Source organism: Chanodichthys erythropterus, chromosome 7 (assembly GCF_024489055.1).
Source record: "Chanodichthys erythropterus isolate Z2021 chromosome 7, ASM2448905v1, whole genome shotgun sequence".
Lineage (NCBI taxonomy): Eukaryota > Metazoa > Chordata > Actinopteri > Cypriniformes > Xenocyprididae > Chanodichthys > Chanodichthys erythropterus.
This window is the reverse complement of record NC_090227.1, coordinates 13,665,089-13,686,068: the sequence shown is the minus strand read 5'-3', so window position 1 is coordinate 13,686,068 and position 20,980 is coordinate 13,665,089. Positions and strand designations below refer to the sequence as shown.

Below are 20,980 nucleotides of genomic sequence, written 5' to 3'. Positions count from 1 at the left end.
TTTTTTAAACAAAGTAAGGTTCATACAGACACCTACATCTTACAAGTGTAACAACGCCGACATGCGCCTCGTCTTTTTTCCACTACGTCATCCTCTCCAACAGTTGTCATGGCAACAGAACTCCAAACATCCGTTCACACAGTTTACTTCACACAAATTAAATACCATTGTAGTCTTGTTTATTGGCCACTTACAGTATTACTAGTAAAATGTTAGTGTTGTCAAAACAACGTAAGTTGGCAACTTATATTTAGACAACTTAAGACTGCATTTTTTATTAGTATGACGCTTGTACGCATGCATGTATTTGTTGTGTTTCAGTCTTTCTATATTTCATTTGCATGGTAACGTTAATTCATTAGGAGAGGTAACTCAAGGCTCAAATTATCTTAACAGAAATTATTGTTGCTGTGTCTTAGGCTGTGATTGAAGCTGTCCGGAATGAATTTCACTGAAGCCTGTGCATCAGACGAAACTGATGCTGAGAAACGACATCCGACAATTGACAGCACAAAAAGGAGCACAGAGTCTTCGTGCAGACAGTATGTCAATGAATTGTTGGATCTCAGTGAAGAGGAGTATTGCAGGGAGCACAACATGCATTTATTTGAGAGCCGCACTGGCTGGGAAGACGCTGTGAGTAATTAACAGAGTCAGAATTACACACTTATTCTCAGAGTGTTTTCCCTTGATAACTGTCTTTTGGCATTGTAGTGTATCATTTATAGATACAACACTCGATGTCCCTTTTTGTATCTGCTATCAATTTTGTCGTTAATTGTAAACCATACACACGCTTAGGAATTAATTGTATAATATAACTTTTGTTTTTATACATTCAATTTATTATTTATCTCACCCCAAGTGTGTTGTTGTTGTTGTAAATATTAGCACACCTGTATTTTAGTCATGTTTGCTAGATAAATGTTTATTTTATTATTGACAATTTGACATTTTCCCAAAGTTTGGGTAAGGGTGGTGCAGCACAGATGATAACACATCTGCAAGCTTTGGGAAACATTAGGTTGCCAGTAATCTAAGTAATATAAGGCATCTTTACACAACAATTTAAGCTGGTTTGCTACAATGTTGCATAAAAGATTACATTTATAAAGGCACTAATATGCACCCTTAGAAACACATGGCTTAAAATAAAATGGCTTTGGATTCATTAATGAAATACAGTATCAGTGCGGCATCTAACTTTGTTGTTTTCTCTTGATAGAGTATATTTTATAATTTCATATTTTTTATTTTTACAAATATTTTCATTCATTCACTGTAAAAAAATTAATCATCTGTCTTGTAATTTTTATTAAAAAAATTAGGTGATAATTAAAAATAGTGTGTATATCTAATAAAATTGTGGTTCATTGTATAGAAAATATTGAAAACATTTCAATAATAAAATCAAGAGATACTTACGTATCTTTTTTTTTTTAAGGAAACGTAAGCAGTTTTGAGGCTTGAATTGAGGAACCGATTAAAATTAAACGGTTAGTTCACCCAAAAATGAAAATTCTGTCATTTATTACTTACCCTCATGTTGTTTCACACCCGTAAGACCTTTGTTAATCTTTGGAACACAAATTAAGATATTCTAGTTGAAATCCGATGGCTCCGTGAGGCTTCCATAGGGAGCAATGTCACTTCCTCTGTCAAGATCCATAAAGGTACTAAAAACATATTTAAATCGGTTCATGTGAGTACGAATCATGAATCGGATCGCGGGTCAACTGCTGAAATCACGTGACTTTGGCGCTCCGAACTGCAGATTCGACACACAGATTCACAATGCTCAGATGCTTTCTGAAGCATTGTTTTAAAATCGGCCATCACTAAATAAGTCGTTATTTTGTTTTTTTGCCGCACCAAAAGTATTCTCGTCGCTTTATAATATTAATACTGAGCCACTATTTACATTTACATTTAGTCATTTAGCAGACGCTTTTATCCAAAGCGACTTACAAATGAGAGTAGTAGAATCAATTAAATCAACATGAGAACAACAGTATGTAAGTGCTGAGTGAAGTCACAGTTATGTCAGTAAAGTGCTCATAGCGAAATTTTTTTTTTTTTAATAAATAAATACACAGATAGGAGAAGAATATTAGTCAAGGTAAGTGCTACTACTACTGGGTCAAGTGCTGACGAAAAAGATACGTCTTTAGCATTTTTTTGAAAATGGCTAGAGACTCGGCTGCTCGGATAGAGCGTGGTAGGTCATTCCACCAGCCAGGAACAGTCCCGGAGAAGGTCCGTGAGAGTGATTTTGTGCCCCTATGTGATGGCACCACAAGGCGCCGTTCACTTGCAGAACGCAGGTTTCTGGAGGGCGCGTAAGTCTGAAGTAGTGAGTTAAGGTATAGCGGTGCAGAGCCAGCGGTCTTTCTGTAAGCAAACATCAGAGCCTTGAATTGGATGCGAGCAGCTACTGGCAGCCAGTGCAGACTGATGAAGAGAGGAGTGACGTGCGCTCTCTTCGGTTCGTTGAAGACCAGTCTTGCTGCAGCATTTTGGATCAGTTGTAGAGGCTTGATAGTGCATGCTGGAAGGCCAGCCAAGAGAGCATTACAGTAGTCCAGTCTGGATAGAACAAGAGCTTGGACAAGAATTTGTGTGGAATGTTCAGATAGAAAGGGTCTAATCTTCCTGATGTTGTACAAGGCAAATCTGCAGGACCGGGTCGTTGCTGCAACATGATCTGTGAAGGTTAGACCATCATCCATCACCACTCCAAGGTTTCTGGCTGTCCTGGAAGGAGTGATGGTTGAAGACCCAAGTTGAACTGAAAGGTTGTGATGAAGTGTTGGGTTTGCACCGATCACAAGCAGTTCCGTTTTTGCAAGGTTGAGTTGGAGGTGGTGGTCCTTCATCCAGGCAGAAATGGCTGTCAGGCAGGCTGTGATGCGACCAGCAACCGTCGGATCATCTGGTTGGAATGAGACATGATATACTCACATGAACTGATATACTCACATGAACTGTGGTTGATATACTCACATGAACTGATTTAAATATGTTTTTAGTACCTTTATGGATCTTGACAGAGGAAGTGACATTGCTCCCTATGGAGGCTTCACGGAGCCATCGGATTTCAACTAAAATATCTTAATTTGTATTCCGAAGATTAACAAAGGTCTTACGGGTGTGGAACGACATGAGGGTAAGTAATAAATGACAGAATTTTCATTTTTGGGTGAATACCCCTTTAAAGAAAGAAGGCTACCTATTTATTTTATGAGAATTAGTTCAATTATGCGGTTTCATTTAGAGACACCATTGTTAGTTCCCAGCACACTTTGCATATGGCTGGAAATCGAGAGTAAATATTAAAATTGTGTTGTTGTTTTTTTTTTTTTTGAGTGAAGGGAAATATCTGTTAACGTTTAATGTTCAGTTATGTTTGATATTTGAAAGAGTTTCTGTTATGTTAAAATTTTGATTGTTACCATTGTGCAGAAGAGTAAAGCTTATGGTTAGATATCGACATGTTCTAACATTATGAAGCATGTTGCATTGTTTAATGAGTAAATAACTTTGCCATTGCCAGTACAGTAACAAGTTTGTTCTTAATTGTGCTGTGCTAGCAGCATACAGTCTTTTAATAATATCAAATATATATTGGTCATTTGCATTTACTCTAAATCACACACTTGAGAGTCAACTTCAAATAAAAAAGCACATTCAGGGCTCAACAATAAGGACTGTCCGATGGCCTGGGGCCAGTGTGAACGACACTCGGGATAGACGGAACGGTCACTTGCCCGATCGGGCCAGGGCTGTAGGGTGTGCGTTATATATAGTCTATGATATCGTAATTGTTGATTTAACGATCTGATATTATTGAGTATGTCCCTCACTTCACAAAAACCAAACAAAACACCCACTGAGTGCACGCCATAGACTGTAAAATTTAGAGTGCATTTATTTACAGTGTTCGCTTTCACTGCGTGATTTAGTCTACTAAATATCAAGTGACTAACATTTTAGACACAAAATCACCTGTTTCGCTCTATTAATAGTTCCAAGTCCGCACAGCATTGTTTTGCATCTCTGAGCAACACTCCCTGAGTTAATGAATCGGTTGAATCTCAATGACTCGCTCATTAACAGTGATTCGCTGCCACCTACTGGCGGGTTTAATTTCACGTTTAAAGTGTCTTTTCATTTTTAAAATAATTTAAAATAACAGTATTTAACGTTTTATATTTTCAACATTTCAAAACATTATTTATGCATCTGTAACTGCTCTTGACTGATTAACATTAATACAGTTTAATAGTTATATAGTTAGCTAGATTACAATTTGTGTAGGCTACCTGAAAATCTCCTGTTTAAACCTCCATGAAAAACTTGAAAAGCACCATATGTTTCATTTATATGTTTGTTCTGTTGTTTTTATTTTTGCTATCACTCAGTTTGATTATTTGTTACTATTTTATTACTTACTGTTTATTTGTCTAACAATATTTAAAATTTATGTCAGTTAATCTTTTGGTGTCATAACACTATTTATTAAGGTAATATGTATCAAAAACAACAAAAACAAAAACTAGGCTAATTTTATAGGCCCATTTTCTTTTCTTTTACTTTATTAATTTTTTTTTGGCGGGGCAAGTAAAAATTTGAACCACTGGCTCGACCGGGCCAGTAGAAAAAAATCCTTAGTGTGTGGCCCTGACATTTCACTAAAAGTATTAAATTAATTGTGTCATAGACTAAATAATTTAGGAGATTTTACATGATTTATTCAGGTAGATTCCATTAAAGAAATCAAGCCTTAAAAACTACCAAAATATCAAGTGTAATATTGTAACCATAATTTAAAAGTAAATAGCACATAACATTTTTTCTGAAGTTATACTGTCTGTGTGTAAATACAACTATGCTCTCTCTATGCAGCATTGAACAATCACTTAAAATGCATTTTGTGCAAAATGTCTGTGTAAACTTTCATGGTATGCATTTCAGATGCAACTTCTGTTGTGTAACCACAGATTAAATATTGCATTTCTTAATAATTTCAAAGTTACAAACTCACAAATTGTATTTTTTTTAACAGGTTGAAGGTTGGGGGAGATTTCCCCCTTTTGCTGTATTCTTTCAACAGCAAAGAAAAGGGAAAAACAAAGAAGATATCATAGACTCTCACTGCCTCCTTTGTGCAGACCTTAAACTTTCTGATCTACCCATTTATTGCCCTGCTGGAAATGTTCTGAAAACTTTCAGAAAGACTGCCCCAACTCTTCTGGATCTAGCAAAAGAAACTCAAAATACCTTTTCCTCTACCTCATCAGATGAATTATACTCTTTCAGCCTATCTCTGCAAAATACGCCAGGGCCATTAATTAACAAATTGCTGTCTGGAGATGAACAATGTACACAAAACAAATTACCATCAGTCTGCCATTACCATACAGAACCGTGTCAAATTCTGAAGGAAAAGAGTGTTGCTCATAGCATCAGAAGAGTTAGTGTGTTGCCACCTGTCAGAGAGTCCAGAAACCTGAGGAGCTACAGTCTTTTTAAAAGAGTGCAACCAACAGACTGGCACCAAGCAGAAGTCTCCAAGGCCATGATGCCTGGTACCACTGATGCTGTCACTGCTGCTGAAAGAGAGAATGTCAATGGTGGTACAGGAAATGTTGTTGAGGTCCTCACAAACTTTATCCCAGAAGAGAACAGCTACAGGTTTAAGGGACATCCTAGTACAAAACATTGGCTATCCCAGGACAGCACTCAACGTCCACCTACTTTTAACATCACCTTTCAAAATAAGTATGAGTTACCTTCCAGCACTATGGCATATACCACAGTGGGCAACCTCAAGCAGGAAGAACTGACAAGGCCTTCCACCAGGAACAACACTAGTTATAGATTGTATTCTGCCCACAAAACAAGAGATGTGAAAAGACCTCAACTAATGCTGATTGGAACTAGAGTTCACATGCCTACGTGAATATTACTATTACTATATTACTCATTACTTTTTTTTTTTTAACTCTCTAAAAGTTGTTGTACCATCTTTATGGAGTACAGATAAATAGGTGTTGTGATTCTTTTTTCTTTTCTTAAGCAGCATAAGACTCAGAACACAAGGCTAACACTCCAGTGTACTTGAATTTGTGTTACATGATTATGCAACATAAAGAGATTTAAAGAGAAGTCTGCTTGGTTTTTTTTTTTTTTTTTTTTGAGACTGCAGGATCCTTTTACTCAGAACCATGTCATTTTTCTATGCATGTACAGCATGCATAGACAAATTTTGATTTTAATAATGTATTAGTAAATGTAGAAATTAATATTAAAGGGTTAGTTCACCCAAAAATGAAAATGATGTCATTAATGACTCACCCTCATGTCGTTCCATACCCGTAAGACCTCTGTTCATCTTCGGAACACAGTTTAAGATATTTTAGATTTAGTCCGAGAGCTTTCTGTCCCTCCATTGAAAATGTATGTACGGTATACTGTCCATGTCCAGAAAGGTAATAAAAACATCATCAAAGTAGTCCATGTGACATCAGTTGGTTAGTTAGAAGTTTTTGAAGCATCGAAAATACATTTTGGTCCAAAAATAACAAAAACTACGACTTTATTCAGCATTGTATTCTCTTCCGGAATCCTTTCCATTGAATCCTTTCATCTGTCGGTGTTGGTTATGCACTTTTACCTGGTTGTTTTTGCCGATTAGGACATCTGCGACATGCACACTTACACACCATTTTAAAAAATATAGCAATACCAAAATACAAACAATGTAGAATAGCTTGAATACAGCGTGTGTCTCCCTCAGACTGTAAACGAAGCTCGGGTACACCGGATAACACATCAGTAGCGTCTTACGTCAGCAGCGTCACTGCGGAGTCGTGAATGCGGATTGACAACAGACCCGGAAGAGAATACAATGCTGAATAAAGTCGTAGTTTTTGTTATTTTTGGACCAAAATGTATTTTCCATGCTTAAAAAACTTTTGACTACTTTGATGATGTTTTTATTACCTTTCTGGACATTCTACAAACACTTTCAGTGGAGGGACAGAAAGCTCTCGGACTAAATCTAAAATATCTTAAACTGCGTTGCGAAGATGAACAGAGCTCTTACGGGTTTGGAACGACATGAGGGTGAGTCATTAATGACATAATTTTCATTTTTGGGTGAACTAACCCTTTAACTAAGATTAATAAATTCTATAGACGTACTGTTCATTCTTAGTTCATTTTAACTATGTAGATTCAAATATTAGGATATAAGATTCAATGACATTTACCACAACTGGGAAATGTCCTATAAATCTGTTGACACTAATATTATTTGCTCTCAACAATAATAGTGATTAGTGAATAGAAGAAGATAATAAATCACATTGTGTTATCAGTGTAATATAAACAACAGTATTATGCTTGATTCGATTAATGGCCAAAACATTCTTCTCTGCAGTTTATTTTGCAGTTTCATGTGCATCAGCATAGTCTAAACAACAGAACATAGCCATAACATACACATGACCAGCCTCCAAAGAGCAAAAATAATCATAACTATATCATTATTAATATCTTGTACTAAGTTAAATCAGACACATATCTTGATAATGACCCAAAAGAACAAAAAAACTAAATGTAACACAAAAGTTATTCTTGGCACAAAAGAAATGCATGCACTCTTTACAGAGAAACACAAGCTAAGCTGACTCTTTCAAGTTTTCTATAGCAAGTTTTTACTATGACATCATCATTGCCTAAACAAAATGAACACATATTCATTTGCAGTATTTATTCCAAGATCTAAATAACATTTTAATTAATGTAGTGGCTGAATATGAGAGTCTCTAATGCTTGACATGAAAATACTAAAGCTCTTTTGCAGTTACAATGTTGATAAGCAGCCAATGTAACATCATAAAGGGAAAAGACACTGCGTCACATTCTATTTGTGGAATTTCCACTATATACATTAAGTACATTAAGTGTGTATGTGTATGTGAGTGTTTATATATATTTATATAATTATATATAACACATGCACACACAATAAAATAAAGCTATGGTTGGCTTTCAATGTAGTAAGGCCAAGAAATAGCGAATGAACAAGTGGTTTTACACCACACAGAGATGAAACATTCAAAAGAACAAAATCAAATAAATATACACAAACAAATCTGTAACGAAATAAAGAAAATTTAGCAATTTTGCTTCTCCATTAAGCAGCACTGTGATCTCAGTATCTCTATCAAAAGCATATGAACACTTAAATTAAGGCATCAACAAAAAGGTTTATACGGCAAGTTTAAACTGGTATTTGAAATCACGAAGAGGGACAAACATATTCCATCGAAACTGATACATGCTTTTAAAGAAATATTAAAGGTTTTGTTTTACTGTAAACTTTTGCGATTTGCTTATTTCAATCTACTCACAGTACAGAATGCAAATCACAGTAAACAAGAGCAATGCCATCTCCTCTTTTTAAGGAAATGTGACATCTGAAACATGCATAAGATGCAAATTTATCTGATTTAGGATGTAAAGATTAAAACGGATATGCCATAACAGTCAGCAAGAAATATGGCATGAATTCTGTCATGAATCAAGACCAAAATTTACTCACAGTGACTAGTAGATGGGTCTAGAGCATTGCACAAATAAATGTAACATAAGTCTGATATATACCACAAAGCAAACAAACAGCCCAAGGTTTTAAAAAAAAAAAATGATAAAGACAATAAGACTCATTTGCAGGTCTCAGGTCATTTTAACATCAGACTAGAAAGTATACCTACGAGACAAGACATTTTATGTGTGGAAGGAATGTTTATCATTTCTGTCTGATTTCTTGACTTGTTTTATACATACACACACACACACACACACACACAAAAAAAAAAATAACATCAGTACCAACTTAGTTCACATCCCCATGGATGGCTCTGACCTGATCTACTGCAACAAACAAAATACTTTTAGGACTACTGATATATTCTGAACATTAATAATGAGGTAATAAAGTGCTGCAAAGGTATATTCATACATCCTTAAGATTTGGGCAGATGTGTAATACCTTATTGTGGAATTATGTCAAAAATAAGATTCTACAAATATGCATACAAATATTATCTGACAGACTGAGCTCTAGATGATTGTGAGGGATTGTTTTTAAGTTCTGCCACCCTTGCTGAGGAAAGAAAGTAGGAATGACTCCATTAACCAATCAAATCACCTTTGATTGAGCCTTCAGCTTTTGGCTTTCTCATTGTGTCGAAATAGTGAGATGAGCTCCTCACACGTTTGGGTTTCCACCGAGCTAAAGTGAGACTCCATGTTCCAGGCCAAGTCTGCTGAAAGAAAGTCATTCACTGCTGTCTGGGTCTCATTGCTAGTGTGGAAGAGATGGCCAAGGCTGTGAAATGAACTGGAGATGGTCTGAGTTTCAGCACTGCTGAGCCTCACCTGGCCATCATGGGAGCAAGGCAGAGAAAGCGGAGCAGGCCTGATGTCAGTCTGTGTTTCTGTGTCCGAGGACTCCGTGCTCATGCTGAAACTAGAGTGTCTGAGAATACTGCCAAGGGGCATGTGCCCACTCGTGTCTAGCAGGAAGTTGAGGTCTGTTTGGGTCTGGGTGTCAAACATCTCAAGCTCCAGATCATTTGGTTGCACCCTTGTTCCAACCTCACTGTTGTGCCCATTACCAAGGTTGTCAAAGAGCAGGAAGTCAGTCTGTGTCTCAATGTCCAGGAGTTCCAAAGTTGTCTCTGTGTTCAGACTGTTCAAGCCACTTTCTTCTGTCTGAGTCTGAATGTGTGTTGCATTAAGGAACTCCTCAAAGTCAAAGTCAATACCAGCGTGATGCGGTTCATGAGCAGGAACTAAACCTGAAGCACAGCTCGAAGCTGCTCCAGTTATGGTGTCAGAAAGTATATTCTCAAGGTCACGGAAGAGTATCATGGTCTGAGTCTGGTTGTCCGCAACTGTGTTTTGTTGTAAAATGTCAGTCTGGGCCCCAAAACACATGGATGCAGCAGTCTTGTCCTCAAAAAGCCCAGCTCCAGCGCTGGTCAGAGGATCTTCTAAAGCACTGGTTCTGAAAGGCGCATCAGCCGTTGCGGTCTGAGTGGAGACACTGAGTGTATCAGTATCAAAAATATTTGTGCACATTTCTTGGTCCATCTGGCTTTCATGCACCGGGGTTGCAGAATGAGCTGTTTGTGTTTCTCGGGTCACGTTAAAGGACGAGAAACTGAAAACATCAGTCTGTGCCCCAATGGATAAAGTGGCTTTGATTCGTGAGGGTAGCGTCTGGGTTTGCACACTAACAGGCAGCTGAATCTGAGCGCTTACACTGATGTCTGTCTGAGAGCAAGAGGACACTGAGGACTCACAGCAGGGGGAAACAGTCGCTGGTCCAGCATCCATCCCTTTGTTGAGGTATGATATGTCAGTTTGAATGTTTGTTGAAGTGCTTTTGTTTTTGGATCCAAGATCAATTATTGGATAACCCACAGAGACTTGACTCTCAAGATTGACCTGTACTCCTGTGCTAATAGTTTCTGGGCCCGATGTAGGTACAGGAAAGGTCTCTTTGAAAGTCTTATTGTTCAGATCAGGCACGACTGTGCCGACCGACGGTGACAAAATATGCACAGTGTTTACGGACCCTTGTGCATCCACAGACAAGAGCAACAACCTCAAGGCACTACTTTCTGCAGAAGGGAGGAGAACAGGCAGGTGAGTGAACTGCATAACAGGAACGTTGACTAGGGCCACTTTGGGCTTTGGGAGAAGGAGCTTCTGGATGTTTCTAGGGTGGTCAGTGTTGTTTTGTGCTCTGTCTGGGGCTTCAGAGACTAGTATGGTAGAGATTGCTCCTTCATTGAGCTTTTTCTTAGAGTCTGGAATTTCATTTATTTGTTCATCAGGCATAACATTTGTTGTACTGCTTGACAATCTTTCCATCTTCCTCTTTTTCACTGGCGGGTACCTATAAGACAAATACTGACACTCTGAGCATTTTAATAAGACATACTATGATTAACACCCTTAACCTAGGACATAATGTATTAATAAAACAATCAGTGGCTGTCCTGACCCACATAATGTCCTAGGTAAGGTCAGACATCATATCCACTAGAAAGAAGATTAGTATCATGTTTTAAGCAAGGTGGATATCATACCATCCTTTTTCATTATTTTTTCATCAACAGTTTAAACTCTTAGCCAGATAAACTGAGTACCTGTGCTCCTTGGGAACCTCGTGGCCAGTTCTGTAGATATGAGACAGCAGTGCTGCTCTACTGGCGTAAGGGCAACCACAAGTACAGCTGTATGTCCTCCCACAATCCTCAGCATGTCTCCGCAGGTCCCACTCAGTGCTGTAGCCATTACTGCACTTCAAACACTTGTGCTTCTTTTCTGCATGCATCTTCATAAAGTGCTATGCCATTAGTAAGATTAGGAAACATGTTAGTTAGCAGCTGTTTTCCTAGCAGGACATAAAATATATCAAGTTAAGAATAAAAAAAATAAATAAATAAATAAAAATAAAAAATAAAATAATGTCAGTTTACTGAAGGTAAGACTGGGCGATAAACAATAACATATTGAGATCACAAAAAAAAAATATGTCATTAACGATGATAAGCTCTGGACATTTTTACTCAATATGGATTACATATCAGTCTATCACATAACAGAAATAAATGCAAAAACTGTCAGTCTGCAGCGGGCCGGCGAGGGCAAAACAAGAGCAAAAGCGAAACCGAACTTGGTGGGGAAGGTGGGGAAATTGTTGGGAAAAAAAGGGTAACATATCAATTATATACAAATAGTTTGCTTGTGTTTTTTTTAAGCAACAAAGCGCAGATTAAGGGCTAGTTCACAAAGAAAGGATTTTTGTTAGAGATGCATTGAAATGAAAATTGTAGACCAAAACCAAACCCCGAAACCGAAAATAGCTGTTTTGGCCAAAAATTTTCAGGAGCCGAAATTTCAGTGCATCCCTAGTTTTTGTGGATAAAACACGAGACGAAGGTCAGTGTGAAAAAAAGAAACAAAAAAAAACAAAAACATGCAAGCTCTTGAAACACCTTTTAAGTTGAACTTCTTTTAACTTCCATCCCAGCGACAATAGCAAGAGTACGTAAATGCAGTCCCATGTTAATCAATGTAGCATAATAACCCTTTTACAATGTTTATAACTTTTTACTCAAATTTCTACCTCTAAATCATTTCATTGATATAAAACCAGTGCATGGTTAAGATTTTTTAACTTTATTTTATCCAACAGTAACATTTTTTTTATAGGTTGTACCTCTTCAAATATATGAGATTTTTGGTTCCACCATTTTAATAAGTTAAAAGGCAACCTAACTTCTATTGTTTTAAGGCAGAAAAAGAATATTCGCACAGTTAAAAGTGTACGTGTATATGTTATTCTATTTTTGTTAACAAAGTATATTCTAAATAATAAATTAACCCTCTGGTTTCTCCGGGCTTCAGTCATTGTTGGTATACTCGTCAAGCTGGCAGCATAATCAAATTATGTATTGTGATAAACATCAATATCAATCAATACGAAAAAAAACAAAAACATTGTGATCATATTTTTGACATATCTCCCAGCCCTAACTTAAATGGTTAGTTCACCCAAAAATGAAAATAATGTCATTTATTACTCACCCTCATGTCGTTCTACACCCATAAGGCCTTCGGTTCATCTTCGGAACACAAATTTAAAAAAAAAAAAAAGTTATTTTTGATGATATCCAATGTCTCAGTGAGGCCTCTATAGACAGCAATGCCATTGACTCAGTGTTTTGAAATCAGCCATCAATAGATATTGTTGAAAAGTCATTATTTGTTTGTTTTGGCACACAAAAGTTTTCTCGTCGCTTTATAATATTAAGATAAAACCACTGTAGACACATTAACTGTTTAAATATGTTTTGAGTACCTTTCTGGATCTTGAGAAGTTCAGTGGCATTGCTGTCTATAGAGGCCTCACTGAGCCATCGGATTTCATCAAAAATAACTTAATTTGTGTTCCGAAGATGAACGAAGGCCTTACGGGTATAGAACAACATGATTATATGAGTAATAAATGACATTATTTTCATTTTTGGGTGAACTAACCCTTTAAGGTACAATGAGAAAAAAAAAAAAAAAAAGGTAACATGCTCCAGACATAACAATGGCAAGTACCTGTTTAACAAGCGAAAACTGAGAAAAGGGCCTATTAGGTCCTCTTGGGCAGCCTTCTATTGGGCAACAGTAGAGCTTTTGTGAATCCTTAACATCCTTTCTAACAGTAGGGTTGACCAGACCCTCCTGAAATCAAAAGAAAAATAATGAGAAATGACTTGAGAGAGATGACAAAGACACAACAGGAATATTGCTTCTTGTGTCAGTGGAAAGAAAATGTCTTTGTTACATATCTATGTAACCTTGGTTCCCTCATAGGTACTTAATGCTGCATCAGTAGCTGACGCTATGGGAATATGAGATACACACTTCCAAAAAAGCAATCGCATTCACCTCTGAAGAAAATAATGTGAGTCAACAAACTCAATGAAATCCAAAATATGGACAAAAAAAAAAAAAAATAGAAATAGGCATTTCCCCTCTTTTCTAAACAGAAACAATCAAAAGATTTAATTTAAGCTTTTATTCACATATAAACATTCATCAACTCACACATTAGTTGTGGGAAGCTCAAGACATGCAAGAACCAATAAGGTTTGTTTTTGTATTGTATATCTAAATGCATTTCATTTTTATGAATGCATTTATATTATTATATTTCTCTTTTATTTTATCTTATTTTTGTAAAGCGCTTTAAAACGTAACTTTTAAAAGCACTATAGAAAATAAAGTATATTATTATTATTGTTGTTGTTCTTGTGCGTCAAAGCAAGTACGGTTGAGTTTCTGTTTATGTTCACTGATCAATGTTTCTATGTGAATAAAATCCTAAATTCAATCTGTTCATCATATAAAGTGATCAAGTCTCTTTGGAAAATTTGGACTAAACGATCAATTCATATGGATTAGTTTTACAATCTTTTTGAAACGTCAAAATGGTTGTTGCACGGACTCTTAATGGAGAAACAGAAATCTCTCAGATTTCATTAAAATATCTTCATTTCAAGAATGAAAGTCTTGCAGGTTTGGAACAACATGAGGGTGAGTAATTAATGACCGAATTTTCACCTTTGGGTGTACTATCCCTTTAAGGATTTGATTTGACAGTAAATTACTTAAAATTTGGTCTTTTAAAAATAAAAAGTGATCTTGTCTCTTTCCCCACGACAGAAAATCATATGAAAACAGCATGAGGTTAAATAAATAATGAAATAATTATGGATGAACTACAGTAATGGCCAGAATTGATTTAAAGAAGGGATATTTTTTAATTACTTTAAAAGTTTGATTAATAAAACAACTGACGATTGTTTTTTTTTTTTTAATCAAATAAAACGCAACTACGCAATATGCATACAAACCTAACAAATTTTTAATAAAAAGTGAAGATGTTAATTTTTCTAGGCCTGACAACACTTTTGGCCACTAATGTATTCCTTTAATGCTTTTCAGTCTGTACGTTCAGATCGGATTTTATGGGTTTACGAGTCACGCTGCACTTGACACAAGAAGAAAAATTGTGCACTGCTTTCCCTTGCTGCAAAACAAATAGACTATTCATGGCTGGAAATTTCTTATTCAGAAATCAGACTCCATGCCTTGCAAACGGCCCTGGCTCATCCTGTGCTGTAACCTGGGGTTATGTCACTCTTGACGGCCGTCAGCTCTCAAGCAGCTCTCTTTCAATGCATTGTTGGCTGATAGGTGTTTAACATCCCCAGGATAGTGTTAACAGAGTGGTTTGTCTTAATATTATGGCACATGCAGTCAAGCACAATAACTTCTGAAATATTTTCTATTGGAGGTTTGTTACTGTAATTTTAACTAACTAAAAGTAGAGTTCAAAGTTAATTGTCAACACAAAACTGGTGCATGTTATATAGCTATGTGTTTAAAGTAGGATAAAACATTTGACTGTCACTGAATTTGAAAAAAATCAGAAAGAGATCCTAAAGACATAACATAATAGATATCTACATGTCTCTAAATCTTCAGAGCACACTTTCATATTCATTTTCCTGCAGAGTTTAGCTCCAACCCTGATCAAATTCACCTGACTGCCTGTATGTTCTAGTAATCGTGAAGACTTTGATTAGCTTGTTCAGGTGTATTTGATTAGGGTTAGACTAAACTCTGCAGGAAAGTAGATCTCAAGGGCCAGAGTTGACAACTCCTGATCTAATCAATGCACAAACCTAACAGCACAAATACATAAATATATATATATATATATATATATATATACATATATATATATATATATATATATATATTTTTTTTTTTATGTAAGAAAATACTAACGTTATATAAATCCTCTCTTACTTACAAAAAACATGTACTTCTTCTAATACATGTCATAGTAACAGTTCAGTAGGCCTAATTCAAATACTATAAATTTTTAGTTCACACACGAAAAACAAGGCGACAATAAATAGACTGAAGAACAGAAGAAAAAAAATAAGTGAAATAAGACTCAACCTGTACAACCGAAGCATACCTAAAGCAAAAACATTAAATAGCACATTTATCAAGGTGTTAATGTGGTGTTGTACCTTGACTCTGTGGGACTTGACTAGATGCATGTTGAGTGCTGGTGTGTTAGGAAGAATCTTCCCACATCCTTCCACCGTACAGAGGATGTTGGTCCGCACTTCTTTGGTGAGTTCTGTTATGGAGGGTTTAATAATCTCTCTGTCTTGTAAAGGCAGCTTTTCGCTGCATTTTTGCCTTTTGTGACGACTGTCATTTTTGACTGTTGAAGCAGCCATGATTCAACACACTACAACACACACATTCATTTCCGGGACACGTCGCATAGCAACCAACTCACCACAGACAGTCCGCACTTTCACTTCCGGAAGATGCATAGAAAACAAACACATGTAACTCAATGCTAATGTAGCGCTGGGTGTACATTACTTTTTTTATTATTTTCTCTATAATATAAGTAACTGTTTACAAACAAACACTCCGCGACTGCACTTCCGGGTTCTTTTCGCACTCAGCTGTGAGGTGGTGTTTGTCGGGTTAAAAAACAATCATGATCACAGCTGTCTGACTTGTCACCTCTGGGGTCCGTATCTCGCTTAATACATCTGAGATGATCTGACAGATGATCTAATCGTGATAATTAATCTCTATCTGATTTGGTTCGTCAGATTTGATTAAATATCTGGATTAAGGTGTCTGATATTACTGCGTGTTCTTGTGTTCATTGGAAAGGGCAGATTTATCGATAATCGAAACCATGATCAGCAATGCAGCGGTCGACTCGCGGCAAGACAGCAACGTAATGACATATATAAAAAGGAAACAGCCAAACAAGCAAAATGACCATAAAGGTTCTATTAGATAAATGAAATGTCTAAATGTTTATTGTTACATGATTCTCAATTATTCCTATTTTGCACATTTTCTTTATGCTGTTCATTTTTTGTAAGTTATCTGCATCTTTTGCACTGCATCAAGCTGCCTGTAGCTGTCACCAATGTAAGGCTCAAATAAAATTTTGAGATAATTTCCTCACAAATAAATCTCTATTTTATTATAGAGATCTCACAACATTATAATTATATTCAAATTAAATTTAAAGTTATTATTATATAAAAATATATTTCCATGCAGCCTATATTTTTTATTAAAGGGTTAGTTCACCCAAAAATGAAAATAATGTCATTTATTACTCACCCTCATGCCGTTCCACGCCCGTAAGACCTTTGTTCATCTTCAAAACACAAATTAAGATATTTTTGTTGAAATCCGATGGCTCAGTGAGGCCTGCATAGGGAGCAATGACATTTCCTCTCTCAGGATCCATTAATGTACTAAAAACATATTTAAATCAGTTCATGTGATTACAGTGGTTCAATATTAATATTATAAAGCGACGAGAATATTTTTGGTGGGCAAAAAAAATAAAATAAGGACGTATATAGTGACTGCCGATTTCAAAACACTGGTTCATGAAGCTTCGGAGCGTTATGAATCTTTTGTGTCGAATTATGATTCGGATCGTGCGTCAAACTGCTGAAATCACATGACTTCAGCGCTCCGAACTGCTGATTCTTCAAAAAAGATTCATAATGCTCCGAAGCTTCATGAAGCAGTGTAATGAAATCAGCCATCACTATATAAGTCGTTATTTTGTTTTTGGTGCACCAAAAAATATTCTCGTCACTTTATATTAATATTGAACCACTGTATTCACATGAACTGATTTAAATATGTTTTTAGTACATTAATGGATCTTGAGAGAGGAAATGTCATTGCTGGCTACGCAGGCCTCACTGAGCCATCGGATTTCAACAAAAATATCTTAATTTGCGTTCCAAAGATAACACAAAGGGTGTGGAACGACATGAGGGTGAGTAATAAATGACATTATTTTTTATATTAGGGTGAACTAACCCTTTAACTTCCCTGATTCAATATGGGTGTTCTTGTAAGAAGTATAGCAATGGCTGGGGCAAACTTTCACCTTTAAAAGGCAGTCAAATCTTGTTTACTTGAAATAAGCCAGCTCCTGAGAAGCTTTGAGCTTTACAGACTTAAACTTCATTAATAATAATCAGAAATGTTTCTTGAGCAGCAAATCATCAAATTAGAATGATTTCTGGAGTAATGATTCTGAAAATTCAGCTTTGCCATCACATGAATGAAATATATCCTTAAATCAGGGGTAGGCAAGTTTGGTCCTAGAGAGCCAATGTCCTGCAGAATTTAGCTCAAAACTTAATTAAACACACTTGAACAAGCTAATCAAGCTGTTCAGGATTACTAAGGCCAGAGGAGAACTGGCCCCCCGACTAAGCCTGGTTTCTCCCAAGGTTTTTTTCTCCATTTTAACAGCTATTTTCCACTTGTTTGCCACCTGATGTCACCTGTTGGAGTTTGGGTTCCTTGCCGCTGTCGCCTTTTGCTTGCTTAGTTGGGGACACTTGACATTTGATATTCAACAGTGCTTTGATCTGCCTGCATTAACGCTATTCTTTAAGCTGGTGTTCAGCCAAAATAATGTGCCAGTTATCAATGTAAAGCTGCGTTGACACAATCTACATTGTAAAAGGCGCTATATAAATAAAGGTGACTTGACTTGACTAAGGCTACAGAAAGGTGAGTTTTTTTTTCAGGGTTGGAGCTAAAATCTGCAGGACAGCGGCTCTCTAGGACCGAACTTGCCTACCCCTACCTTAAATCAAAAGGATAGCAACACACAACATAGATGAAAGCACTTCTCTCCTATCATGACACATATTTGTCACTCTCTGAAGAGGATGGTGAAACAAGTTCTTTGACCAACGAAATAATGTATAACTGTCAGGTTCACTCTTCAAAGTTGGTGTTGATTATAACTGATTAATTTACTGAAAGCGTTATAAAGAATAATATTATTGATAAACAATATTTAAAAAAAAAAAGTATTACACAATTATCTAATGACTGACTGTTTTAAAAAAAACAAAAACAAAATATAACATGACGAATGGGTAACATTTATAATCTACATTTTAAAAAAATGGTCAGAATGTTGTCTCGCTGTTGCTAAATGTCAAGCAACATTGCTACAGCCCTTTGTATCATACAATTCTGTTACAATGTTGCAAAAACGTAGACAGCGACATTGCCTTAGTAAAAAATGAATGCGGCAATACAAATACAGTAAAATGGCCAGAATGTTGTCTTGTTGCTAAATGTCGTGCAATGTTGCTACAGCCCTTTGCTTCATACATTTTTACTAATAGAATGTGGCAATACAAATACAGTATTTGCTTATTGCTTTTTTGAGTCAAAAGCAAATAGAACTGCAGCACTGCAAGGCATTAAAATTGCTGCACTGCCGCTCATGTGATGTTCCTTAAAAGGTATATTTTGATAACACTTTTAGTGTCCTTATTACACGTTACATATAGTTACTGTAGTAATAACTATAAATTATTCATAATTACACATGCTCTAATCACACAACTCTAATCCAAAACCTAACCCTAACCCTATAATAAGTACATGTAGTTAATTATTATTACTCAGAACATAAATGTATAATTACACTGTTATACAGACACCTTAAAAATAAAGTGTAATATATTTCTTATCTATAATCACAGTTATCTATAACCATAACAGGTGATGGTGTTCAGTCAGTTCTGCACTTTCTTTTTCTTTTCCCTTTTCTCTTAATGTCATTAACTATTTGTTTAATACACCCACTTCTATAGGTCATTCATTCCCTATTTGACTTGCACTACTCAAATGTACGTCCAGCCACATCTCTCGCATTTCATGTGGTCAAACTAAAAGATGTCACTGTAGGCTCAAAGCTGCCCTTGCCTACACACTCAAAGATATGTTAAAATAAGGAAATTAATAAATAAATAAGAAAAAAAAGTGAAAATAATTAAACATGAGAAAAACAATACACTATAATAAATGAAAGTATAAATAATATGTCTTGTTGAATAAAAATGTATTTATGTACTACATGTATTTATGTACACTATTATTATTATTATATTCATTTGTAGATTTATTTACCAATTTATTTATTTATTATTTTGGCAGCTTGGGAAATCCATAGACAAGTCCTTGCACTGATTACGAGCTGCTGACGAATCACAATGAAGATTAAATTAGTCTGCTGCATGAAAGCTATCTGTCTGTTCTGCTGGCATTGAACATTCCACATAAATCACATGACTATGATACACAAATGACATTAAAGCCTAAACTACTGTATACATCAGTGCAATATCACTAAAATGTCAAATGATTCAAAATTGTATCACTTCTCAATAATTGCAATCCAAGTTAACAAGTAGAGTATTTTCTCTTATGAACAATCAAAAACAAGTAATTCAGAAAAACTATATAAAAAAATACAGGCTCCAATGTACAAGATCAGGCATAACATTATGACTACTGACAGGTGAATAACACTGATTATCTCTTCATCATGGCACCTAGTGGGTGGGATATATTAGGCAGCAAGTGAACATTTTGTCCTAAAAGTGTTAGAGGCAGGAAAAATGGGCAAGCGGAAGGATTTGAGTGAGTTTGACAAGGGCCAGATTGTGATGGCTAGACGACTGGGTCAGAGCATCTCCAAAACTGCAGCTCTTGTGGGGTGTTCTGCAGTGGTCAGTATCTATCAAAAGTGGTTCAAGGAAGGAACAGTGGTGAACAAGCGACAATGTCATGGGTGGCCAAAGCTCAATGATGGACGTGGGGAGCGAAGGCTGGCCCGTGTGGTCCGATCCAACAGAGCTACTGTAGCTCAAATAGCTCAAGAAGTTAATACTGGTTCTGATAGAAAGGTGTCAGAATACACAGTGCATCACAGTTTGTTGCATATAGGGCTGCATAGCTGCAGACCAGTCAGGGTGCCCATGCTGACCCTTGTCCACTGCCGAAAGCACCAACAGTGGGCATGTGAGCATCAGAACTGGACCATGGAGCAATGGAAGAAGGTGGCCGGGTCTGATAATCACGTTTTCTTTTACATCATGTGGATGGTGCGTGTGCATCGCTTAAATGTGGAACACTGCACCAGGATGCACTATGGGGGAAAAGGCAAGTGTGCACAGCCTGTTGGCTGTGAGGCTGTGTAATGCATTGCAGACCATGGAAACCATGGACCATTGTTCCCTTTCATGGAAACGGTATGCCCCGGTGGCTTTTCAGCAGGATAATGCACCCTGCCACAAAACAAAAATGGTTCGGGAATGGTTTGGGGGGCACAACAACGAGTTTGAGGTGGTGACTTGGCCTCCAAATTCTGCAGATCTCAATCCGATCGAGCATCTGTGGGATGTGCTGAACAAACAAGTCTGATCCATGGAGGCTCCAC

At 36.5% G+C, this 20,980-nt stretch overlaps 2 protein-coding genes across 3 annotated transcripts; one reads left to right on the top strand and one right to left on the bottom strand.

Moving 5' to 3' along the window:
- Positions 1-167: 167 nt before the first annotated feature.
- Positions 168-5,962, top strand: si:ch73-103b9.2 (uncharacterized protein LOC100150067 homolog). Its single transcript, XM_067389346.1, has 3 exons — positions 168-231; positions 420-636; positions 5,066-5,962. Exons 2-3 carry the CDS (start codon positions 442-444, stop codon positions 5,960-5,962), a joined length of 1,092 nt encoding a protein of 363 aa, XP_067245447.1. The 5' UTR covers positions 168-231; positions 420-441.
- A 1,470-nt stretch (positions 5,963-7,432) lies between these two features.
- On the bottom strand, positions 7,433-15,905 carry atmin (ATM interactor). Of its 2 annotated transcripts, none has more exons than XM_067389033.1 (4): positions 15,690-15,905; positions 13,198-13,323; positions 11,232-11,431; positions 7,433-10,978 (listed from the first exon to the last, which is right to left on the bottom strand). In XM_067389033.1, exons 1-4 carry the CDS (start codon positions 15,903-15,905, stop codon positions 9,235-9,237), a joined length of 2,286 nt encoding a protein of 761 aa, XP_067245134.1. In that variant the 3' UTR covers positions 7,433-9,234. The 2 variants fall into 2 exon arrangements, with proteins under 2 accessions (XP_067245134.1, XP_067245135.1); XM_067389034.1 differs by lacking the exon at positions 15,690-15,905 and adding an exon at positions 12,676-12,713 and having other exon boundaries at positions 13,198-13,290.
- Between the last annotated feature and the right edge of the window lie 5,075 nt (positions 15,906-20,980).